The sequence below is a fragment of the Haliotis cracherodii genome, unplaced genomic scaffold (genome assembly GCF_022045235.1).
Source record: "Haliotis cracherodii isolate W230 unplaced genomic scaffold, xgHalCrac1.p SCAF_28, whole genome shotgun sequence".
Taxonomy (NCBI): domain Eukaryota; kingdom Metazoa; phylum Mollusca; class Gastropoda; order Lepetellida; family Haliotidae; genus Haliotis; species Haliotis cracherodii.
This window is the reverse complement of record NW_027266284.1, coordinates 3,021,833-3,043,008: the sequence shown is the minus strand read 5'-3', so window position 1 is coordinate 3,043,008 and position 21,176 is coordinate 3,021,833. Positions and strand designations below refer to the sequence as shown.

The following is a 21,176-nucleotide window of genomic DNA, read 5'->3' as shown; positions in this document are numbered from 1 at the left end:
CATGATTCATTATGAAATTTGTATCAAGTATGTAGTATGAAGATCAATATTCATTACGTTTTGTTGTAATGCAATTTTTGTTATTTGTGTAATGACCTTTTAACCTAATGTTGTAAACTTTCCCCGAACCCAGTGGTGAGATGCTGAGCCTTTTGACTCTTAGCTTTTAATAACATAGTTGTTTAATTCAGATAGCATGTAGAGATGCCAATCATAATGATTTTGGCAGAATCTTTATGAAATTCGTAACCTAATTCGCTAATATGTTCAAGTGTATTTTTACAGTCATTGTCGCATGTACAGCCAAATAACAATTGATTGATCATCAGTGTAATTGGAGCATTGACATGGTTTGAGGAGTAAGAATAGTCACATAACTAGTGCTGATGTTTTGAAAACAACTACTTCTGCCAATTACCCCAGATGTTCTTAATTGCCTTAATATGAGGTTGGTATCTCTGTAGCCAAATTTTGGGGACAAGTGTTTTGTGCCACTCTCAGCCTTATTCCAGCTGTTCACAGCAGTCTCTAAGTAATTCCCTTGTGACTGATAGCATGATCAACTACCATCCATGCGGCAGAGTATTATCCACAGCCAAGTCACACACACATTGTAGCCACCCTATCCTCATTAGGCTGACAGCTGGTTTCTTCCATCTGTTACGCTTCAGTCAGGTCAAACCCAGAAGTCTATGTGTCATGTGCTGCCCTGACAAGGAGCAGAGAATCATGCTTTCATATGATCAACATACCTTGCTAAGATATTATACTAATTTTACCTTATCCTGACTCATTCTAATTGCTTAAGTTATCTCATTCCTGAAACATAATCGAAACTCCTGTGCTGTGTTTCCAAGAACAGAGAAAAACATCTCACTCAAACACACCAATGTCAGAGAAGTCCTTTTCTGTGTCCCTAATATCAGGTGATGAGAAGCAGGTGAAGGAGGAGAAACCACCTTCACAAAGCCCACATCGTTACCCCTTGTGGGATTTATGAAGACGTCCGTGAAGGCAGCCACGAAGACGCAGAAGCATGCTTCCTGTACACGTCCACTGACCTGCATGCAGCTCCCGTCGTTAGTGAACCTTTCACAGGTTTCACACATGCATACATGCCTGCACGTACCCGGCTACGTTAATGCAACTTGCAAAGTACCATGCTTCCTTCGTCCAATGACTTCGTAGCTAATGCTAGTGATCCTTGATGCAGTTACAACACACACTCAACAAACCACCCACGCAGTCTACCGCATCTACTCCTGTCTCAGACGACGTGTCTCACACTTATCACCGCTCTGCTATAGCCCCAAACCCTCACTCCTCCTTCCTTTTACAGGAAGAGGATGTGTTTGAGCCTTCTTTTGCTGATACATCCTCATGTCAGGAGGAAATACCTTCTACCTGGGACCAGGAGTTTCTGATATGGATCTCTGACGGTCTTCCCATCTCGTCCCCCTCCAAGGATCTACCTTCTATTGATCTACCTTACAAGTCATGACACATCCTTCTCAAAGGCTACTAGGACTCAGGGTTTACCAACCCCTCCAAGTCAGAAGATTGACAGATAAAATCCTAATTTTTTTGCCAGCAGCTATGCACTAACAGATGTTGGTCAATCAATGGCAAGTTCTGCTAGGCCTTCTCACAACAGCCCAAGGGGTAGGCTTCCTATCCAGAGGGTCCTAACCTGTTTCCTAGAGCGTAAAGATATCAAACTTCGCTATCCACAATGTTTCTTGAAATACCTTTATTGATGGACAATCAAGTCGAATGTCTGTGGAGGAACCTTTTTGTACGAGCTGCTTTTCAACCTTCACCTTTATGTGGACATGTCCCTACAGAGCTATGGTCAGCAGAAAAGAAGCTCCTCCATATACCGGTAAATCAACTGGAGTTTGTGGCACTGATCCAGGCTCCTCGATTGATAAACCTCTTTCTTATGATCAGAACGGACAGCTTGACAGTGGCCTTCTACATAAATCTCAAAGGGATCTGAGATTAACTTTTCAACTATTTAGTCTTACAGACAGCCTAAATATAAATATAAAGGCAAGACACATACGGGGGATATCGTGGGGAAGACTTCAAGCCTTTGCATTCCCCCCACAAGCACCATTACCCTCAGTCCTACAGTAGATCAGGCACAAATAGTGCCTTTTACTTCTTTTGCTCGCGCCTTACTGGTCAGCAAGAACCTAGTTTCCAGACCTCATCACCCTAGCAGGGAATCCAGTACTAAAGCTTCCAAATTGGTCAAACATACTTCTTCATCCTCACTCAAGACAACTTCATACAAACTGAAACATTTTCGAGCTTCATGTATGGAGCGCTTCCAATCCCCGTGAGGTCAGATCTCTCACTTCCACATTCGCGCTTAATGGCAACTGATTTTTTCCAATGATAATGGAAGTATGTTTCTGGAAATCGGACACAGTCTTTGCCAAACACTACCATTGGGTCTATGCAACAGAAGATATTGGTTCGATTCACCAGTTCGGACCACTAGTGGTTGCTCAACAACTGAAAGTACCTAATCAAAGATAACCAAAATCACGGTAGAACATGTAGATGTCAGGTTACTGATTCATAACCACCAACTGAGAGATCCATCTTCCCGAAGCAAGAGAGTTAACTGACTTTAAAAGTCCAGTTTCCACCCAAACAAGACTGGAATTCCTGTGGTTATTATGAGTTATGTCCCTTCTGAGTCTCCTGTGGACCAATCCAATTCCATCACTTGCATTTGTTTCAAACAAAATGGCGACGCCCAGTTAAGACGATCTGATCGATAATCAAGATCTTTATTGTGATAAAACGGGTCTTACATCGCGAAGAGCATCAAATCAAGCGAGCACATTGATTAAAAACATGAAAAGATTTAGAAAATATCTGTTGACAACGAGTTGGTGGTGCACATGTTTTGCAAATCCGGCAATCGACCGAAATCTGCACGACAGTTTACTGACCAGATTTATATTTCGTTGCGAGATTTTGATTGGACTTTGCATAGACTCATTAGTCCAGCCAAAATGTAACTCCATAATACCAGCCTAGTTCGGCAAGGGTGGAAACTGGACTTTTATAGTCAGTTAACTCCCTTGCCTCGGGAAGATGGAAAGTCCATGACTCCCTGGTTTACAAAGTAATTCGGAACATGAGTGACAACGATTGTCAAGATTATGACCTCCTCTTCACACGAGAATTGTTCAAAGTAAGCTGGAATATAATCCTATGCTCAAAATCCCCATCTGGTTTCAGAGTATTTGTACCCTATAGCCCTGTTCCCATCTAGCTTCAGTCAGTATTTGTACCCTATTGCCCTGTCCCCATCTAGCTTCAGTCAGTATTTGTACCCTATTGCCCTGTCCCCATCTGGTTTCAGAGTATTTGTACCCTATAGCCCAGTTCCCATCTAGTTTCAGAGTATTTGTACCCTATAGCCCAGTTCCCATCTAGTTTCAGAGTATTTGTACCCTATAGCCCAGTTCCCATCTAGTTTCAGAGTATTTGTACCCTATAACCCAGTCCCCATCTAACTTCAGAGTATTTGTACCCAGTTGCCCTGACCCCATCTAGTTTCAGAGTATTTGTACGCTATTGCCCTGTCCCCATCTAACTTCAGAGTATTTGTACCCTTATAACCCAGTCCCCATCTAACTTCAGAGTATTTGTACGCTATTGCCCTGTCCCCATCTGGTTTCAGAGTATTTGTACGCTATTGCCCTGTCCCCATCTAACTTCAGAGTATTTGTACGCTATTGCCCTGTCCCCATCTGGTTTCAGAGTATTTGTACCCTTTAACCCAGTCCCCATCTAGCTTCAGAGTATTTGTACCCTATAACCCAGTCCCCATCTAGCTTCAGAGTATTAGTGCCCTATAACCCAGTCCCCATCTAGTTTCAGAGTATTTGTACGCTATTGCCCTGTGCCCATCTAGTTTCAGAGTATTTGTATGCTATTGCCCATCTAGCTTCACCTAAAAACCACAACCTATGTCAGGAATTAAACATTGTGTCTTCAAGTGAGCCAGCTTCTTTTAAAGCTTTATTTTACTGCATTCTAATGAAAACCCAGGGCTGAGAGGTTAATGTTCTGCTGCATGGTCGTACATGTTAATGCTTTGAGCAGTACATACTTTCAGACGTGCCAAGTTGTTACAATGATTAAATTCTTGTTCAAATATTATGAAGATTTCTCAGATATATTTTTTGGGTGTTGTGCAAAACCTTTATAATATTACATGGTTGTTTGGAAATGTCTTTATATTCCTGTTAATCTATATGTTTATGCATGGTGTATATATACTGTATATTATCCTTGTCCATGGTTCACAACCCACAGTGTGACATGACAACTGTTTTATCATGTTGACAACAAATGAGGTATGAAACTTCATCTTGCATTGTGAAGATTTTTGTTTTAAATGTAACAGATTGATACCCTTATACATGTCCTATCAGTTTTGTTTGTACATACCACAAAATGTTATGAATGAAAAGTAAAAATGTAGAAAGCTTCTATGCAAAAACAAAATATATATACAATTAGCCCTCCCAAACTGCTTTATATTTGTAACAGCTACAGTTGTCACAGACTAGTAGAGCTTGTACAACAGACATATCAGTAACATCCTACCACCAGTTTCAGTTGTCACAGACAAGTAGAGCTTGTACAACAGACATATCAGTAACATCCTACCACCAGTTCCAGTTGACACAGACAAGTAGAGCTTGTAAGCAGACATATCAGTAACATCCTACCACCAGTTCCAGTTGTCACAGACAAGTAGAGCTTGTACAACAGACATATCAGTAACATCCTACCACCAGTTCCAGTTGACACAGACAAGTAGAGCTTGTACAACAGACATATCAGTAACATCCTACCACCAGTTCCAGTTGTCACAGACAAGTAGACCTTGTACAACAGACATGTCAGTTACGTCCTTCCCTCAGTTTCAGCTGTCACAGACCAGTAGAGCTTGTACAATAGACATGTCAGTTACGTCATACCATTAATTTGAGTTTGAAGATGATTCTTGGGACAGGTGTGAATGAATTTTACAAAGAAAAAGACAGGTTGTTTTCAGACACACTCACTATCGTTTTTTTGTCATGATTTTATTAATCACCTTAATCACCGAGGAGCACCTTAATAATGGATATATGTATGGTAATGTACATTTCAGGTAAGTTGGTGTGTTCTGGAAGCAAATCTTTATTTAAAGTGTGGATGAAGAACTTTGATGACTGGACTGGCATGTTGTCCTCGCTTCCCGATGATTGTACCTACAACATGCAACAATATGTAAAGCCTTGACTTTAGGAGAAGGAGGGGACACATATTTGTTTCATTATATCCTTACAGAGTGGAGTAGACAGGACTCATGTTTTGGCTGGTCTCCTCTATGGGTGACTGAATGGCTCACCAATTTTGGGACTGGCACAAATGTTGAGTGAACGACACACTCATGTGGACACACATTGGCACGCACATTAATACGAGCCAATGACGCACCCTTGTAGGTACTGCCACACACATTAAGGCAAATGAACGACACAACAGTGTTGGTATTGGTATTGTATGGCTTAGGATCTAGACTACGTGGAGGCAAGAAAACAACTCCCCTATGTATGGATGAGAACTCATGTGGCAAACGAATAACTCACTAATGTAGGGATTGAAACAAGAGGCAACTAACGGCAACTAAAGTAGGAATTGGAACCCAAGTTCCTGATTATATATTTTTCTCCATTTTGAGGATAAGCATTGTGACAACAGTGATCCATCACGTTATGACTGTTGTCTGAGATTACATTGCTCGCTAAGGCACAATACTAGGTGAAGGCTAAGGCACGGGACTTGGTGACGGCTAAGGCACAGGACTAGGTGACGGCAAAGGCACAGAAGTAGGTGGTGGCTAAGGCACAGGACTAGGTGGCAGCTAAGGCACAAAACTTGGTGGCGGCTAAGACACAGGACTAGGTGGCAGCTAAGGCACAATACTAGGTGAAGGCTAAGGCACAGTACTAGGTGGCAGCAAAGGCAAAGGACCTAGGTGGCGGCTAAGGCACAAAACTAGGTGGCGGCTAAGGCACAGTACTGGGTGGCAGTTAAGGCATAGGACTAGGTGACAGCTAAGGCACAGTACTAGGTGGCAGCTAAGGCACAGGACTAGGTGGCGGCTAAGGAAAAAGTACTAGGTCATGGCTAAGGCACAGGACTAGGTGGCAGCTAAGGCACACAACTAGGTGGCGGCTAAGGCACAGTACTAGGTGGCAGCTAAGGCACAGGACTAGGTGATGGCTAAGGCACAGTACTAAGTGATGGGTAAGGCACAGCACTAGGTGGCGACTGAAGCACAGGACTAGGTGGCGACTGAAGCACAGCACTAGGTGGCGGCTAAGGCACAGGACTAGGTGGCGACTGAAGCACAGGACTAGGTGGCGTCTAAGGCACAGGACTAGGTGATGGCTAAGGCACAGTACTAGGTGAAGGCTAAGGCACAGTACTAGGTGAAGGCTAAGGCACAGTATTAGGTGGTGGCTAAGGCACAGGACTAGGTGGCGGCTAAGGCACAGTACTAGGTGGCGGCTAGGGCACTGGACTAGGTGGCGGCTAAGGCACAGGACTAGGTGGCGGCCAAGGCACATGACTAGATGACGGCTAAGGCACAGGACTAGGTGGCAGCTAAGGCACAGGACTAGATGATGGCTAAGGTACAGTACTAGGTGACGGCTAAGGCACAGGACTAGGTGGCGGCTAAGGCACAAACTAGGTGGCGGCTAGGGCACAGGACTAGGTGGTGGCTAAGGCACAGGACTAGGTGGCGGCTAAGGCACAGTACTAGGTGGCAGCTAAGGCGAAGGACTAGGTGGTGGCTAAGGCACAGGACTAGGTGGCGGCTAAGGAAAAAGTACTAGGTGATGGCTAAGGCACAGGACTAGGTTGCAGCTAAGGCACACAACTAGGTGGCGGCTAAAACACAGTACTAGTTGTTGGCATGTCCCTGTTTACCTGTGTTAGAGGCGGCGCACTCGGCGTCCCAGTCTGTGGGAACCATGTCTTTGGTGAGGGACACAAAGTTGGCCAATGGGCACTGGGACGTACAACCTACACAGAAACCCATGAATGTTTAATACAGTATTGATAACAGACAAGACAGTTCTGAGACAAAATGTGATTGTGGTACAGAGACAAGATGTGTTACTGGTACAGAGAAGAGATATGTTGTGTGTCTCACCTGGGATGGTGAGTTGATGAGGCTGTGTGTCATCGTTAGGGTCTGTGGATGACACATTCCTGTAGTACAGCTCCACGTGGAAGACCCCAGGCCCTGTCTCGTGAAGCTCCATAAAGACGGTGGACGTGTAGGGTGGGATTAAGTTATTGTAGAGCTTCAACGCGCTCAGTACCGCCACTACGGTGGAGTCATGCTATGCAAAAACAAGAGGGTAACATGTTTAAAGCACCAACAGAGACATCCGTTGAGACAGTGTTGATTATGCAAGTCACCGTAAGCTCAGTCGGCAGAGGTTTATGATTATGTCTCAGAGTTTACTCGGTAAGATGCCAATTCGTGGTAAGACATGCACCACTTTGGTTTTGTTCCAACATGAAGCTGTCACCACATGATAAGTTAAATAATTTTCAAAGTGGTTTCTCAGAAGGTTTGCAAAGGAAACCAAGAAAACTATAAAATAGTGTTTAGTTTTAGTATTGACAACCATTCAAACGATAAAATGAATCTTGCCCTTGTCCAATCTTTATATATCATAAAGACAATTGTATTTAAAACTTGAATAGTTTACGGCTAAAAAAACCATCTTAAAATACGAGTGGGACAAGACATACTCAGCTTATATACTGAACCACAAACGAAACATCACCCAGAGTAACATTGCATGAAAAGTTGTCATTTAAATATGTGGATATTTTTTGTGAAAGTTTCTAAAATTTAACACTACCTTGTCCGGAAAAATGAAATTTGATGATAAAAAACCCAAAGCAGATGACAATAAAACGGATCGCCCAAAAGCATCACGGCAATGGCCATGGAAACCCGATGCACGTGAGTTCCGGGCAAATTGAAAAGCACATGCGTTCCCACATTTCTTGCCCTATAAAAATCCACCCAGATCGGATAACATTCATTCGTTAATGAATTGCTACCACATGCAGAGATTGACAAGAAATCAGCGACACCAAGTCCTTGGACGATTGCAAGCTGGACAAACTGCCCAGCATGTAGCCAATGCATTTCCAGCAACAGTACCAGACCACCAACATTACAGATGACCAACCATGTAGTGGAAGACCAAGGGTCACCACCCACGTCAGGATCGTCAAATTGTGCGACAACATCTTCAAGATCGCTTTGTTACTGCTGTGGAAACTGCTCCAAAGACCATGGGGACACACCAGCGACACATTAGTGCGGACACTGTGCATCGACGATTGACGAGCAGACACGTCCACTGTCACAGGCCACACTGAAGACACATTCTGACACCACGTCATCGCCGGGACTATCTTCAGTGGGCAACACGACACCACCATTGACGCCACCAGTATTGGAAGAAGAGTCCTCTTCTCAGACCAGAGCCTTTACTGCATCTCAAAAGCAGATGTCAGAGAGAAAGAGTCTGGTGATGCCATGGGAAACATTATTTGGATGCTTGTGTTGTTGAGAGAGACTCGTGGGGTGGTCCGAGCATCATGGTATGGGGTTGAATTTGTCTTGCACAGAGGGTCGGCCCAGTGGTCTTCCAGAACATCGGTCCAGGGAGAGGCAATGGTGTCACAGCAGCTCGGTACATTAATCAAGTCTTGAGACCACACGCCATACCTCATTTGGCACGTTGCCGCAACCATGAGTTTCAGCATGATGACACCGTGCCCACACTGCAAGAGAACCATGCAGGGGCCTGCCCTCAGTCCCGATTTAAATCCCATTGAGCACCTGTGGGACGAGATTAAAAGGCGGCTGAATGACGTCCGACCAAGGCCGACAACTGCAGCTGAACTGCGTCAAGCATTCTTCAGAGTGTGGGCTCAAGTGCCTATGGCCTTCATCAACCGTCTCAGCCATTCCATGTATCGACGTTGCATGGCAGTCATCAATGCACATGGCGGACACACGAGATACTGACTTGTGATGCCATTTTCTCAGAGACTATTGTTGTGTTTCACTTTAAGAACATTTGACACTATAATTTCAACCTTGAAGATCAGTTCTGCCAAGTTTCATCTTTTTAATATGTTTCAAAGTATGTTTACAGTGTTTGGACAAATAAGGTTTCTCATATATCTATCCATGGTGACGTTTATTTTGCAGTTCAGTGTAGATGTGAAGTAAAAGGTGGGGACAAGACATACTCAGGTGATAGATGTGAAGTACAAGTTGGGGGACAAGACATACTCAGGTGATAGATGTGAAGTACAAGTTGGGGGACAAGACATACTCAGGTGATAGATGTGAAGTACAAGTTGGGAGACAAGACATACTCAGGTGACAGATGTGAAGTACAAGTTGGGGGACAAGACATACTCAGGTGACAGATGTGAAGTACAAGTTGGGGGACAAGACATACTCAGGTGATTGATGTGAAGTACAAGTTGGGAGACAAGACATACTCAGGTGACAGATGTGAAGTACAAGTTGGGGGACAAGACATACTCAGGTGACAGATGTGAAGTACAAGTTGGGAGACAAGACATACTCAGGTGACAGATGTGAAGTACAAGTTGGGGGACAAGACATACTCAGGTGATAGATGTGAAGTACAAGTTGGGGGACAAGACATACTCAGGTGACAGATGTGAAGTACAAGTTGGGGGACAAGACATACTCAGGTGACAGATGTGAAGTACAAGTTGGGGGACAAGACATACTCAGGTGACAGATGTGAAGTACAAGTTGGGGGACAAGACATACTCAGGTGATAGATGTGAAGTACAAGTTGGGGGACAAGACATACTCAGGTGATAGATGTGAAGTACAAGTTGGGAGACAAGACATACTCAGGTGATAGATGTGAAGTACAAGTTGGGGGACAAGACATACTTAGGTGATTGATGTGAAGTACAAGTTGGGGGACAAGACATACTCAGGTGACAGATGTGAAGTACAAGTTGGGGGACAAGACATACTCAGGTGATAGATGTGAAGTACAAGTTGGGGGACAAGACATACTCAGGTGATAGATGTGAAGTACAAGTTGGGGGACAAGACATACTCAGGTGACAGATGTGAAGTACAAGTTGGGGGACAAGACATACTCAGGTGATAGATGTGAAGTACAAGTTGGGGGACAAGACATACTCAGGTGATAGATGTGAAGTACAAGTTGGGGGACAAGACATACTCAGGTGACAGATGTGAAGTACAAGTTGGGGGACAAGACATACTCAGGTGACAGATGTGAAGTACAAGTTGGGGGACAAGACATACTCAGGTGACAGATGTGAAGTACAAGTTGGGGGACAAGACATACTCAGGTGACAGATGTGAAGTACAAGTTGGGGGACAAGACATACTCAGGTGATAGATGTGAAGTACAAGTTGGGGGACAAGACATACTCAGGTGACAGATGTGAAGTACAAGTTGGGGGACAAGACATACTCAGGTGATAGATGTGAAGTACAAGTTGGGGGACAAGACATACTCAGGTGATTGATGTGAAGTACAAGTTGGGGGACAAGACATACTCAGGTGATAGATGTGAAGTACAAGTTGGGGGACAAGACATACTCAGGTGATAGATGTGAAGTACAAGTTGGGGGACAAGACATACTCAGGTGATAGATGTGAAGTACAAGTTGGGGGACAAGACATACTCAGGTGATAGATGTGAAGTACAAGTTGGGGGACAAGACATACTCAGGTGATAGATGTGAAGTACAAGTTGGGGGACAAGACATACTCAGGTGACAGATGTGAAGTACAAGTTGGGGGACAAGACATACTCAGGTGACAGATGTGAAGTACAAGTTGGGAGACAAGACATACTCAGGTGACAGATGTGAAGTACAAGTTGGGGGACAAGACATACTCAGGTGACAGATGTGAAGTACAAGTTGGGGGACAAGACATACTCAGGTGATAGATGTGAAGTACAAGTTGGGAGACAAGACATACTCAGGTGACAGATGTGAAGTACAAGTTGGGGGACAAGACATACTCAGGTGATAGATGTGAAGTACAAGTTGGGGGACAAGACATACTCAGGTGATAGATGTGAAGTACAAGTTGGGGGACAAGACATACTCAGGTGATAGATGTGAAGTACAAGTTGGGGGACAAGACATACTCAGGTGATAGATGTGAAGTACAAGTTGGGGGACAAGACATACTCAGGTGACAGATGTGAAGTACAAGTTGGGGGACAAGACATACTCAGGTGACAGATGTGAAGTACAAGTTGGGGGACAAGACATACTCAGGTGACAGATGTGAAGTACAAGTTGGGGGACAAGACATACTCAGGTGATAGATGTGAAGTACAAGTTGGGGGACAAGACATACTCAGGTGATAGATGTGAAGTACAAGTTGGGGGACAAGACATACTCAGGTGATAGATGTGAAGTACAAGTTGGGAGACAAGACATACTCAGGTGACAGATGTGAAGTACAAGTTGGGAGACAAGACATACTCAGGTGATAGATGTGAAGTACAAGTTGGGGGACAAGACATACTCAGGTGACAGATGTGAAGTACAAGTTGGGGGACAAGACATACTCAGGTGATAGATGTGAAGTAAAAGGTGGGGGACAAGACATACTCAGGTGACAGATGTGAAGTACAAGTTGGGGGACAAGACATACTCAGGTGATAGATGTGAAGTAAAAGTTGGGGGACAAGACATACTCAGGTGATAGATGTGAAGTACAAGTTGGGGGACAAGACATACTCAGGTGATAGATGTGAAGTACAAGTTGGGAGACAAGACATACTCAGGTGATAGATGTGAAGTACAAGTTGGGGGACAAGACATACTCAGGTGACAGATGTGAAGTACAAGTTGGGGGACAAGACATACTCAGGTGATAGATGTGAAGTACAAGTTGGGGGACAAGACATACTCAGGTGATAGATGTGAAGTACAAGTTGGGAGACAAGACATACTCAGGTGACAGATGTGAAGTACAAGTTGGGGGACAAGACATACTCAGGTGATTGATGTGAAGTACAAGTTGGGAGACAAGACATACTCAGGTGACAGATGTGAAGTACAAGTTGGGGGACAAGACATACTCAGGTGATAGATGTGAAGTACAAGTTGGGGGACAAGACATACTCAGGTGATTGATGTGAAGTACAAGTTGGGGGACAAGACATACTCAGGTGATAGATGTGAAGTACAAGTTGGGGGACAAGACATACTCAGGTGATAGATGTGAAGTACAAGTTGGGAGACAAGACATACTCAGGTGACAGATGTGAAGTACAAGTTGGGGGACAAGACATACTCAGGTGATAGATGTGAAGTACAAGTTGGGGGACAAGACATACTCAGGTGATAGATGTGAAGTACAAGTTGGGGGACAAGACATACTCAGGTGACAGATGTGAAGTACAAGTTGGGGGACAAGACATACTCAGGTGATAGATGTGAAGTACAAGTTGGGAGACAAGACATACTCAGGTGACAGATGTGAAGTACAAGCTGGGGGACAAGACATACTCAGGTGATAGATGTGAAGTACAAGTTGGGGGACAAGACATACTCAGGTGATAGATGTGAAGTACAAGTTGGGAGACAAGACATACTCAGGTGATAGATGTGAAGTACAAGCTGGGGGACAAGACATACTCAGGTGATAGATGTGAAGTACAAGTTGGGGGACAAGACATACTCAGGTGATAGATGTGAAGTACAAGTTGGGGGACAAGACATACTCAGGTGATAGATGTGAAGTACAAGTTGGGGGACAAGACATACTCAGGTGATTGATGTGAAGTACAAGTTGGGAGACAAGACATACTCAGGTGATAGATGTGAAGTACAAGTTGGGGGACAAGACATACTCAGGTGATAGATGTGAAGTACAAGTTGGGGGACAAGACATACTCAGGTGATAGATGTGAAGTACAAGTTGGGAGACAAGACATACTCAGGTGATAGATGTGAAGTACAAGTTGGGGGACAAGACATACTCAGGTGACAGATGTGAAGTACAAGTTGGGGGACAAGACATACTCAGGTGACAGATGTGAAGTACAAGAACATCGTTGTAGCTAATATGTGATGGAACAGGCAACTGTTGAAGCGTACATGAAACTTCCACAAAATAATACGGTGCACATATTAGCGGGTGAACCACCCAAGAGAACATAGTTTACAGCACAGTAAAGTCTACCTACAGCCGAGAACATATTCATCTTGGTAGTGTAGCTCTTGGACGCGACCTTCTTATGTGCCAGGTCTATCCACTTCTCTAGTAGAGGTCCTAAAAGACACACACGCATCCTGTCAGATCTAGGACTGGATTGATGACTGCACATGACTTCAAGTGGCATATCTCCGAGAAATGGTAAGAGCGAGATTGCACCAGGAAGTTAACAATTTCATACCCAACACGCCCGCAAGCCCAACACGCTCGCACGCACGCACTCACGCACGAATGCCTTGTGGCTGTGGATTAAAGTAGACATTTCGATAATGTCCTTCTTATCATTGCCATAACACAAGAGTTTTGTTTGAGCGAACATGTTCTTCATGTTTCTAATTCAGTTACTTCATATCAATTTGAAGAAAGAAATACTTTTGTTTTGGACTTGAGTTTATACGTATGTTTCTGGATATTGATAAACTGCCAAAACAAATGGGCACTACAGTGAGGATAATGTCGGTATCCAGATAACACAACAAAACAGCACTTTGTGTGATTAGTGACAACACATGGTTCATTTTTGATGAGTACGCGAGTGAACATGAATGAATACTTCTCTATGTCGCATCAGTAATCTTGAAGCATAGCCAGACTTTCCATGGTAAGAGCTAATAGCTATTGTATTGGGCGACATACACACGTCTCATCAGTAATCGTGCAGCATAGACAGACATTCCATGGCAAGAGCTAATAGCTATTGTATTTGGTGATTAGCAGACGTCTCATCAATAATCATGAAGCATACACAGACATTCAATGGCAAGAGCTAATAGCTATTGTATTGGGTGACATGCAGACGTCTCATCAGTAATCGTGCAGCATAGCCAGACATTCCATGTCAAGAGCAAATAGCCATTGTATTGGGTGACGTGCAGACATGTCATCAGTAATCGTGTAGCATAGCCAGACATCCCATGTCAAGAGTGAGTGAGTGAGTATGGTTTTACGCCGCTTTTAGCAATATTCCAGCAATATCACGGCGGGGGACACCAGAAATGGGCTTCACACATTGTACCCATGTCGGAAATCGAACCCGGGTCTTCGGCTCCCATGGTAAGAGCTAATAGCCATTGTATTGGGTGACATGCAGACGTGTCATCGGTAATCGTGCAGCGTAGACAGACATCCCATGGTAAGAGCTAATAGCCATTGTATTGGGTGACATGCAGACGTGTCATCGGTAATCGTGCAGCGTATTCAGACATCCCATGGTAAGAGCTAATAGCCATTGTATTGGGTGACATACAGACGTCGCATCAGTAATCGTGCAGCATAGCCAGACATTCCATGGCAAGAGCTAATATGTATGGTACTGGGTGATGTACTGACGTCTCATGGTCTAATCATCACCTCCTTTCAAACGTCCGACGTTGTCACTGAACAGAAGATCAAAGCCAATTTGTTCGAACTCTCTGAGTTTAGTGTAGATGGTTTCATTCACCCAGGTTGGCCAAGTTATATTATGGGTTTTCTGAAATGTAATATCATTAGTATGTTCATGTTGACAAATCATGGTGAGGTGAGGTGAAATGGGGTTTAACGTCGCGTCCAAGATTATTGCACTTATATAACGTGTGTGTGTTTGTGTGGCTGCTTGTACTAGTCCGGACTGATGCCGATTTATAGTGCTAACACACTGAGATACCATGCCGCAGTTTAACATGAATACCCCACTCAGACACAGTAAACTGACTCCGAGCCGACCAGTCCTTGTTTTAGCCCCTTAATGCCGAGTGCCAGGCAGGGTAACAACAATTACCATCTTTTAACGTCTGTTGGTATGACGCGGTTGGGGATCGAACCCCGGGCCTTCCGCTCTCCGGGCGGACGCTCTACCATTAGGCCACGGAGGCGGGCGTTGACAAATCATGACAATATAATGTTACAAATTTGTCATCATTATAAGATATTAAGAATTGGATGATGCAAAAATAACAATTGTACATAAATCTTGAAGGATTTCTCTTTCATAAGAAGTGTGTCTACTAATTGAAGGACATCACTCACATTGAAGTGTGTCACCTATATGCAGTACGTCATGCAATGTGACCTACCTCACATTGAAGTGTGTCACCTATATGCAGTACATCATGCAATGTGACCTACCTCACATTGAAGTGTGTCACCTATATGTGGTACATCATGCAATGTGACCTACCTCACACTGAAGTGTGTCACCTATATGTGGTACGTCATGCAATGTGACCTACCTCACATTGAAGTGTGTCACCTATATGCAGTACATCATGCAATGTGACCTACCTCACATTGAAGTGTGTCACCTATATGTTGTACATCATGCAATGTGACCTACCTCACATTGAAGTGTGTCACCTATATGTGGTACGTCATGCAATGTGACCTACCTCACATTGAAGTGTGTCACCTATATGTGGTACGTCATGCAATGTGACCTACCTCACATTGAAGTGTGTCACCAATATGTGGTACATCATGCAATGTGACCTACCTCGCATTGAAGTGTCACCTATATGTGGTACGTCATGCAATGTGACCTACCTCACATTATAGTGTGTCACCTATATGTGGTACGTCATGCAATGTGACCTACCTCACATTGAAGTGTGTCACCTATATGTGGTACGTCATGCAATGTGACCTACCTCACATTGAAGTGTGTCACCTATATGTGGTACGTCATGCAATGTGACCTACCTCGCAAAAAAGTGTGTCCGCCACAGGCCCAAAGTCACGCACTGTGAAAGGTTTGAAACCTGATTCTCTGCTAATGAACTGGATGAAGTCCTAAAAAATGAAATAATTATTTTGTCTGGTGATAGTATGATACATGTTTACTGTCTGTTTAGGAGTGAAGATACGTCATCTCAAACATAGAAGTAGCTTGAATTGTATTGAAAGAAGTGTACATTACCATATCTGCATCCACTAGCTTCTTAAGACGGTTAGACGCAAAGTTGGCAGTCTCGATTTGGTCGTATTTCTTACAGGGCTTCTGCAGAGCCAGCATCTGTAAAACGAACATAAAGGCGGCTGGTGTTAGTGCGGCGTACAAATAATTCAGTCACTACCTTTGTGACAGGGACATCCGTTATGAGTAAGTTTGTTTCATTGGGTCCTTCGATTTAGTGAGCACGAGTATACATGGTGTAAGTGATTGTGTTATCTACGTTATCCTCGGGCTCTGGCCTGGTGTGGACGGGGATGGGCTGCCAGGGGATGTTGTTGTTCCACACTTGGTCCCCACTTGGAGGGTACAGACCGGCCAGGTTGGAGTAGGCAGACATCAGACACCTGTCCACGTCTGAGCTCTCCACGGTGATCTGAAGTGACATCAGTGAATCAGCTTCCCAACCTTACACTGAAAGTTTACAGTGTTTTCAAAAATGAAACAAACATGGGGGAGGATCAGAAAGGAGGCTTTTTGCGCTCCTGATACAGATACACAAAAAATGAAATGAATGAGTGAGTATTATTTTTTTGCTTTTCGCGATATTCCAGCAATATCACGTCGAGGGACACCAGAAATGGGCTTCACACATTGTACCCATGTCGGTAATCAAACCCGGCTCTTTGGCGTGACGGGCGCACGCTTTAACCACTAGGCTATGGAATCGCCCTAAATAAATAAAATTTTGCAATGATATTTTGGAAACATCGTCTCTTAGGGCGGAAAGTGTGTGCTTTTTTTTATCTTTACACTCTTAAAAAGATACACTTTATGTGTCACCCACCAGTATGTGCAGCTACCTGTAATGTGACACCAACCTCATGTGTCACCCATCTCTGTGTCCAGGTACTTGTCATGTGTCACCCACCTCTGTGTGCAGGTACTTGTCAAACGTCACCACCTCTGTGTCCAGTGCAGCTCTTGGTCATGTGTCACCTACCTCTGTGTGCAGGTACTTGTCATGTGTCACCCATCTCTGTGTGCAGATACTTGTCATGTGTCACCCACCTCTGTGTGCAGGTACTTGTCATGTGTCACCCACCTCTGTGTGCAGGTACTTGTCATGTGTCACCCACCTCTGTGTGCAGATACTTGTCATGTGTCACCCACCTCTGTCTGCAGGTACTTGTCATGTGTCACCCACCTCTGTGTGCAGGTATTTGTCATGTGTCACCCATCTCTGTGTGCAGATACTTGTCATGTGTCACCCACCTCTGTGTGCAGGTACTTGTCATGTGTCACCCATCTCTGTGTGCAGATACTTGTCATGTGTCACCCACCTCTGTGTGCAGGTACTTGTCATGTGTCACCCACCTCTGTCTGCAGGTACTTGTCATGTGTCACCCACCTCTGTGTGCAGCTATTGGTCATGTGTCACCCACCTGTGTGTGCAGGTACTTGTCATGTGTCACCTACCTCTGTGTGCAGCTATTTGTCATGTGTCACCTACCTCTGTGTGCAGGTATTTGTCATGTGTCACCAGCCTCTGTGTGCAGCTATTGGTCGTGTGTCACCTACCTCTGTGTGCAGGTACTTGTCATGTGTCACCCACCTCTGTGTGCAGTGCAGCTATTGGTCATGTGTCACCTACCTCTGTGTGCAGGTATTTGTCATGTGTCACCCATCTCTGTGTGCAGGTACTTGTCAAACGTCACCACCTATGTGTTCAGTGCAGCTATTGGTCATGTGTCACCTACCTCTGTGTGCAGGTATTTGTCATGTGTCACCCACCTCTGTGTGCAGGTACTTGTCAAACGTCACCACCTCTGTGTCCAGTGCAGCTATTGGTCATTTGTCACCTACCTCTGTGTGCAGGTATTTGTCAAGTGTCACCCATCTCTGTGTGCAGGTACTTGTCAAACGTCACCACCTCTGTGTCCAGTGCAGCTATTGGTCATGCGTCACCCACCTCTGTGTGCAGCTACTTGTCATGTGTCACCCACCTCTGTGTGCAGTGCAGCTATTTTTCATGTGTCACCCACCTCTGTGTGCAGGTATTTGTCATGTGTCACCCACCTCTGTGTGCAGGTACTTGTCAAACGTCACCACCTCTGTGTCCAGTGCAGCTATTGGTCATGTGTCACCTACCTCTGTGTGCAGGTACTTGTCATGTGTCAGCCATCTCTGTGTGCAGATACTTGTCATGTGTCACCCACCTCTGTGTGCAGGTACTTGTCATGTGTCACCCATCTCTGTGTGCAGGTACTTGTCATGTGTCACCCACCTCTGTGTGCAGCTATTGGTCATGTGTCACCCATCTCTGTGTGCAGGTACTTGTCATGTGTCACCCACCTCTGTGTGCAGGTACTTGTCATGTGTCACCTACCTCTGTGTGCAGCTATTTGTCATGTGTCACCCACCTCTGTGTGCAGGTATTTGTCATGTGTCACCAGCCTCTGTGTGCAGCTATTGGTCGTGTGTCACCTACCTCTGTGTGCAGGTACTTGTCATGTGTCTCCCACCTCTGTGTGCAGTGCAGCTATTGGTCATGTGTCACCTACCTCTGTGTGCAGCTACCTGTCATGTGTCACCCACCTCTGTGAGCAGCTACTTGTCATATGTCACCCATCTCTGTGTGCAGGTACTTGTCAAACGTCACCACCTCTGTGTCCAGTGCAGCTATTGGTCATGTGTCACCTACCTCTGTGTGCAGGTATTTGTCATGTGTCACCCACCTCTGTGTGCAGGTACTTGTCAAACGTCACCACCTCTGTGTCCAGTGCAGCTATTGGTCATTTGTCACCTACCTCTGTGTGCAGGTATTTGTCATGTGTCACCCATCTCTGTGTGCAGGTACTTGTCAAACGTCACCACCTCTGTGTCCAGTGCAGCTATTGGTCATGCGTCACCCACCTCTGTGTGCAGCTACTTGTCATGTGTCACCCACCTCTGTGTGCAGTGCAGCTATTTTTCATGTGTCACCCACCTCTGTGTGCAGGTATTTGTCATGTGTCACCTACCTCTGTGTGCAGTTACTCGTCATGTGTCACCCACCTCTGTGTGCAGGTACTTGTCATGTGTCACCCACCTCTGTCTGCAGGTATTTGTCATGTGTCACCTACCTCTGTGTGCAGTTACTTGTCATGTGTCACCCACCTCTGTGTGCAGGTACTTGTCATGTGTCACCCACCTCTGTCTGCAGGTACTTGTCATGTGTCACCCACCTCTGTGTGCAGGTACTTGTCATGTGTCACCCACCTCTGTCTGCAGGTACTTGTCATGTGTCACCTACCTCTGTCTGCAGCTACTTGTCATGTGTCACCCACCTCTGTCTGCAGGTACTTGTCATGTGTCACCCATCTCTGTGTGCAGGTACTTGTCATGTGTCACCTACCTCTGTGTGCAGGTACTTGTCATGTGTCACCTACCTCTGTGTGCAGGTACTTGTCATGTGTCACCTACCTCTTTGTGCAGGTACTTGTCATGTGTCACCCACCTCTGTGTGCAGGTACTTGTCATGTGTCACCCACCTCTGTGTGCGGGTACTTGTCATGTGTCACCCACCTCTGTGTGCAGGTACTTGTCATGTGTCACCCACCTCTGTGTGCAGGTACTTGTCATGTGTCACCTACCTCTGTCTGCAGCTACTTGTCATGTGTCACCCACCTCTGTCTGCAGGTACTTGTCATGTGTCACCTACCTCTGTGTGCAGGTACTTGTCATGTGTCACCCACCTCTGTGTGCAGGTACTTGTCATGTGTCACCCACCTCTGTGTGCAGGTACTCGTCATGTGTCACCCACCTCTGTGTGCAGGTACTTGTCATGTGTCACCTACCTCTGTGTGCAGCTACTTGTTATGTGTCACCCACCTCTGTGTACAGATACTTGTCATGTGTCACCTACCTCTGTGTGCAGGAACTTGTCATGTGTCACCCACCTCTGTGTGCAGCTACTTGTTATGTGTCACCCACCTCTGTGTACAGGTACTTGTCATGTGTCACCTACCTCTGTGTGCAGGAACTTGTCATGTGTCACCTACCTCTGTCTGCAGGTATTTGTCATGTGTCACCTACCTCTGTGTGCAGTTACTTGTCATGTGTCACCCACCTCTGTGTGCAGGTACTTGTCATGTGTCACCCACCTCTGTCTGCAGGTACTTGTCATGTGTCACCCACCTCTGTGTGCAGGTACTTGTCATGTGTCACCCACCTCTGTCTGCAGGTACTTGTCATGTGTCACCTACCTCTGTCTGCAGCTACTTGTCATGTGTCACCCACCTCTGTCTGCAGGTACTTGTCATGTGTCACCCATCTCTGTGTGCAGGTACTTGTCATGTGTCACCTACCTCTGTGTGCAGGTACTTGTCATGTGTCACCTACCTCTGTGTGCAGGTACTTGTCATGTGTCACCTACCTCTTTGTGCAGGTACTTGTCATGTGTCACCCACCTCTGTGTGCAGGTACTTGTCATGTGTCACCCACCTCTGTGTGCGGGTACTTGTCATGTGTCACCCACCTCTGTGTGCAGGTACTTGTCATGTGTCACCCACCTCTGTGTGCAGGTACTTGTCATGTGTCACCTACCTCTGTCTGCAGCTACTTGTCATGTGTCACCCACCTCTGTCTGCAGGTACTTGTCATGTGTCACCTACCTCTGTGTGCAGGTACTTGTCATGTGTCACCCACCTCTGTGTGCAGGTACTTGTCATGTGTCACCCACCTCTGTGTGCAGGTACTCGTCATGTGTCACCCACCTCTGTGTGCAGGTACTTGTCATGTGTCACCTACCTCTGTGTGCAGCTACTTGTTATGTGTCACCCACCTCTGTGTACAGATACTTGTCATGTGTCACCTACCTCTGTGTGCAGGAACTTGTCATGTGTCACCCACCTCTGTGTGCAGCTAC

General features: G+C 45.3%; 1 protein-coding gene across 1 annotated transcript in view; it reads right to left on the bottom strand.

Moving 5' to 3' along the window:
- Positions 1 to 4,560: 4,560 nt before the first annotated feature.
- The window catches only part of LOC139473380 (prostatic acid phosphatase-like), a 45,563-nt gene continuing 28,947 nt past the window's right edge, over positions 4,561 to 21,176 (bottom strand). The window contains exons 4-11 of the mRNA XM_071255936.1: positions 16,551 to 16,703; positions 16,295 to 16,390; positions 16,078 to 16,167; positions 14,752 to 14,872; positions 13,373 to 13,458; positions 7,247 to 7,439; positions 7,021 to 7,116; positions 4,561 to 5,291 (exon numbers count right to left, since the gene is read on the bottom strand). Of these exons, the coding sequence (XP_071112037.1) occupies positions 5,221 to 5,291; positions 7,021 to 7,116; positions 7,247 to 7,439; positions 13,373 to 13,458; positions 14,752 to 14,872; positions 16,078 to 16,167; positions 16,295 to 16,390; positions 16,551 to 16,703 (906 nt within the window). The 3' untranslated portion in view covers positions 4,561 to 5,220. The remainder of the gene's footprint in view (positions 5,292 to 7,020; positions 7,117 to 7,246; positions 7,440 to 13,372; positions 13,459 to 14,751; positions 14,873 to 16,077; positions 16,168 to 16,294; positions 16,391 to 16,550; positions 16,704 to 21,176) is intronic.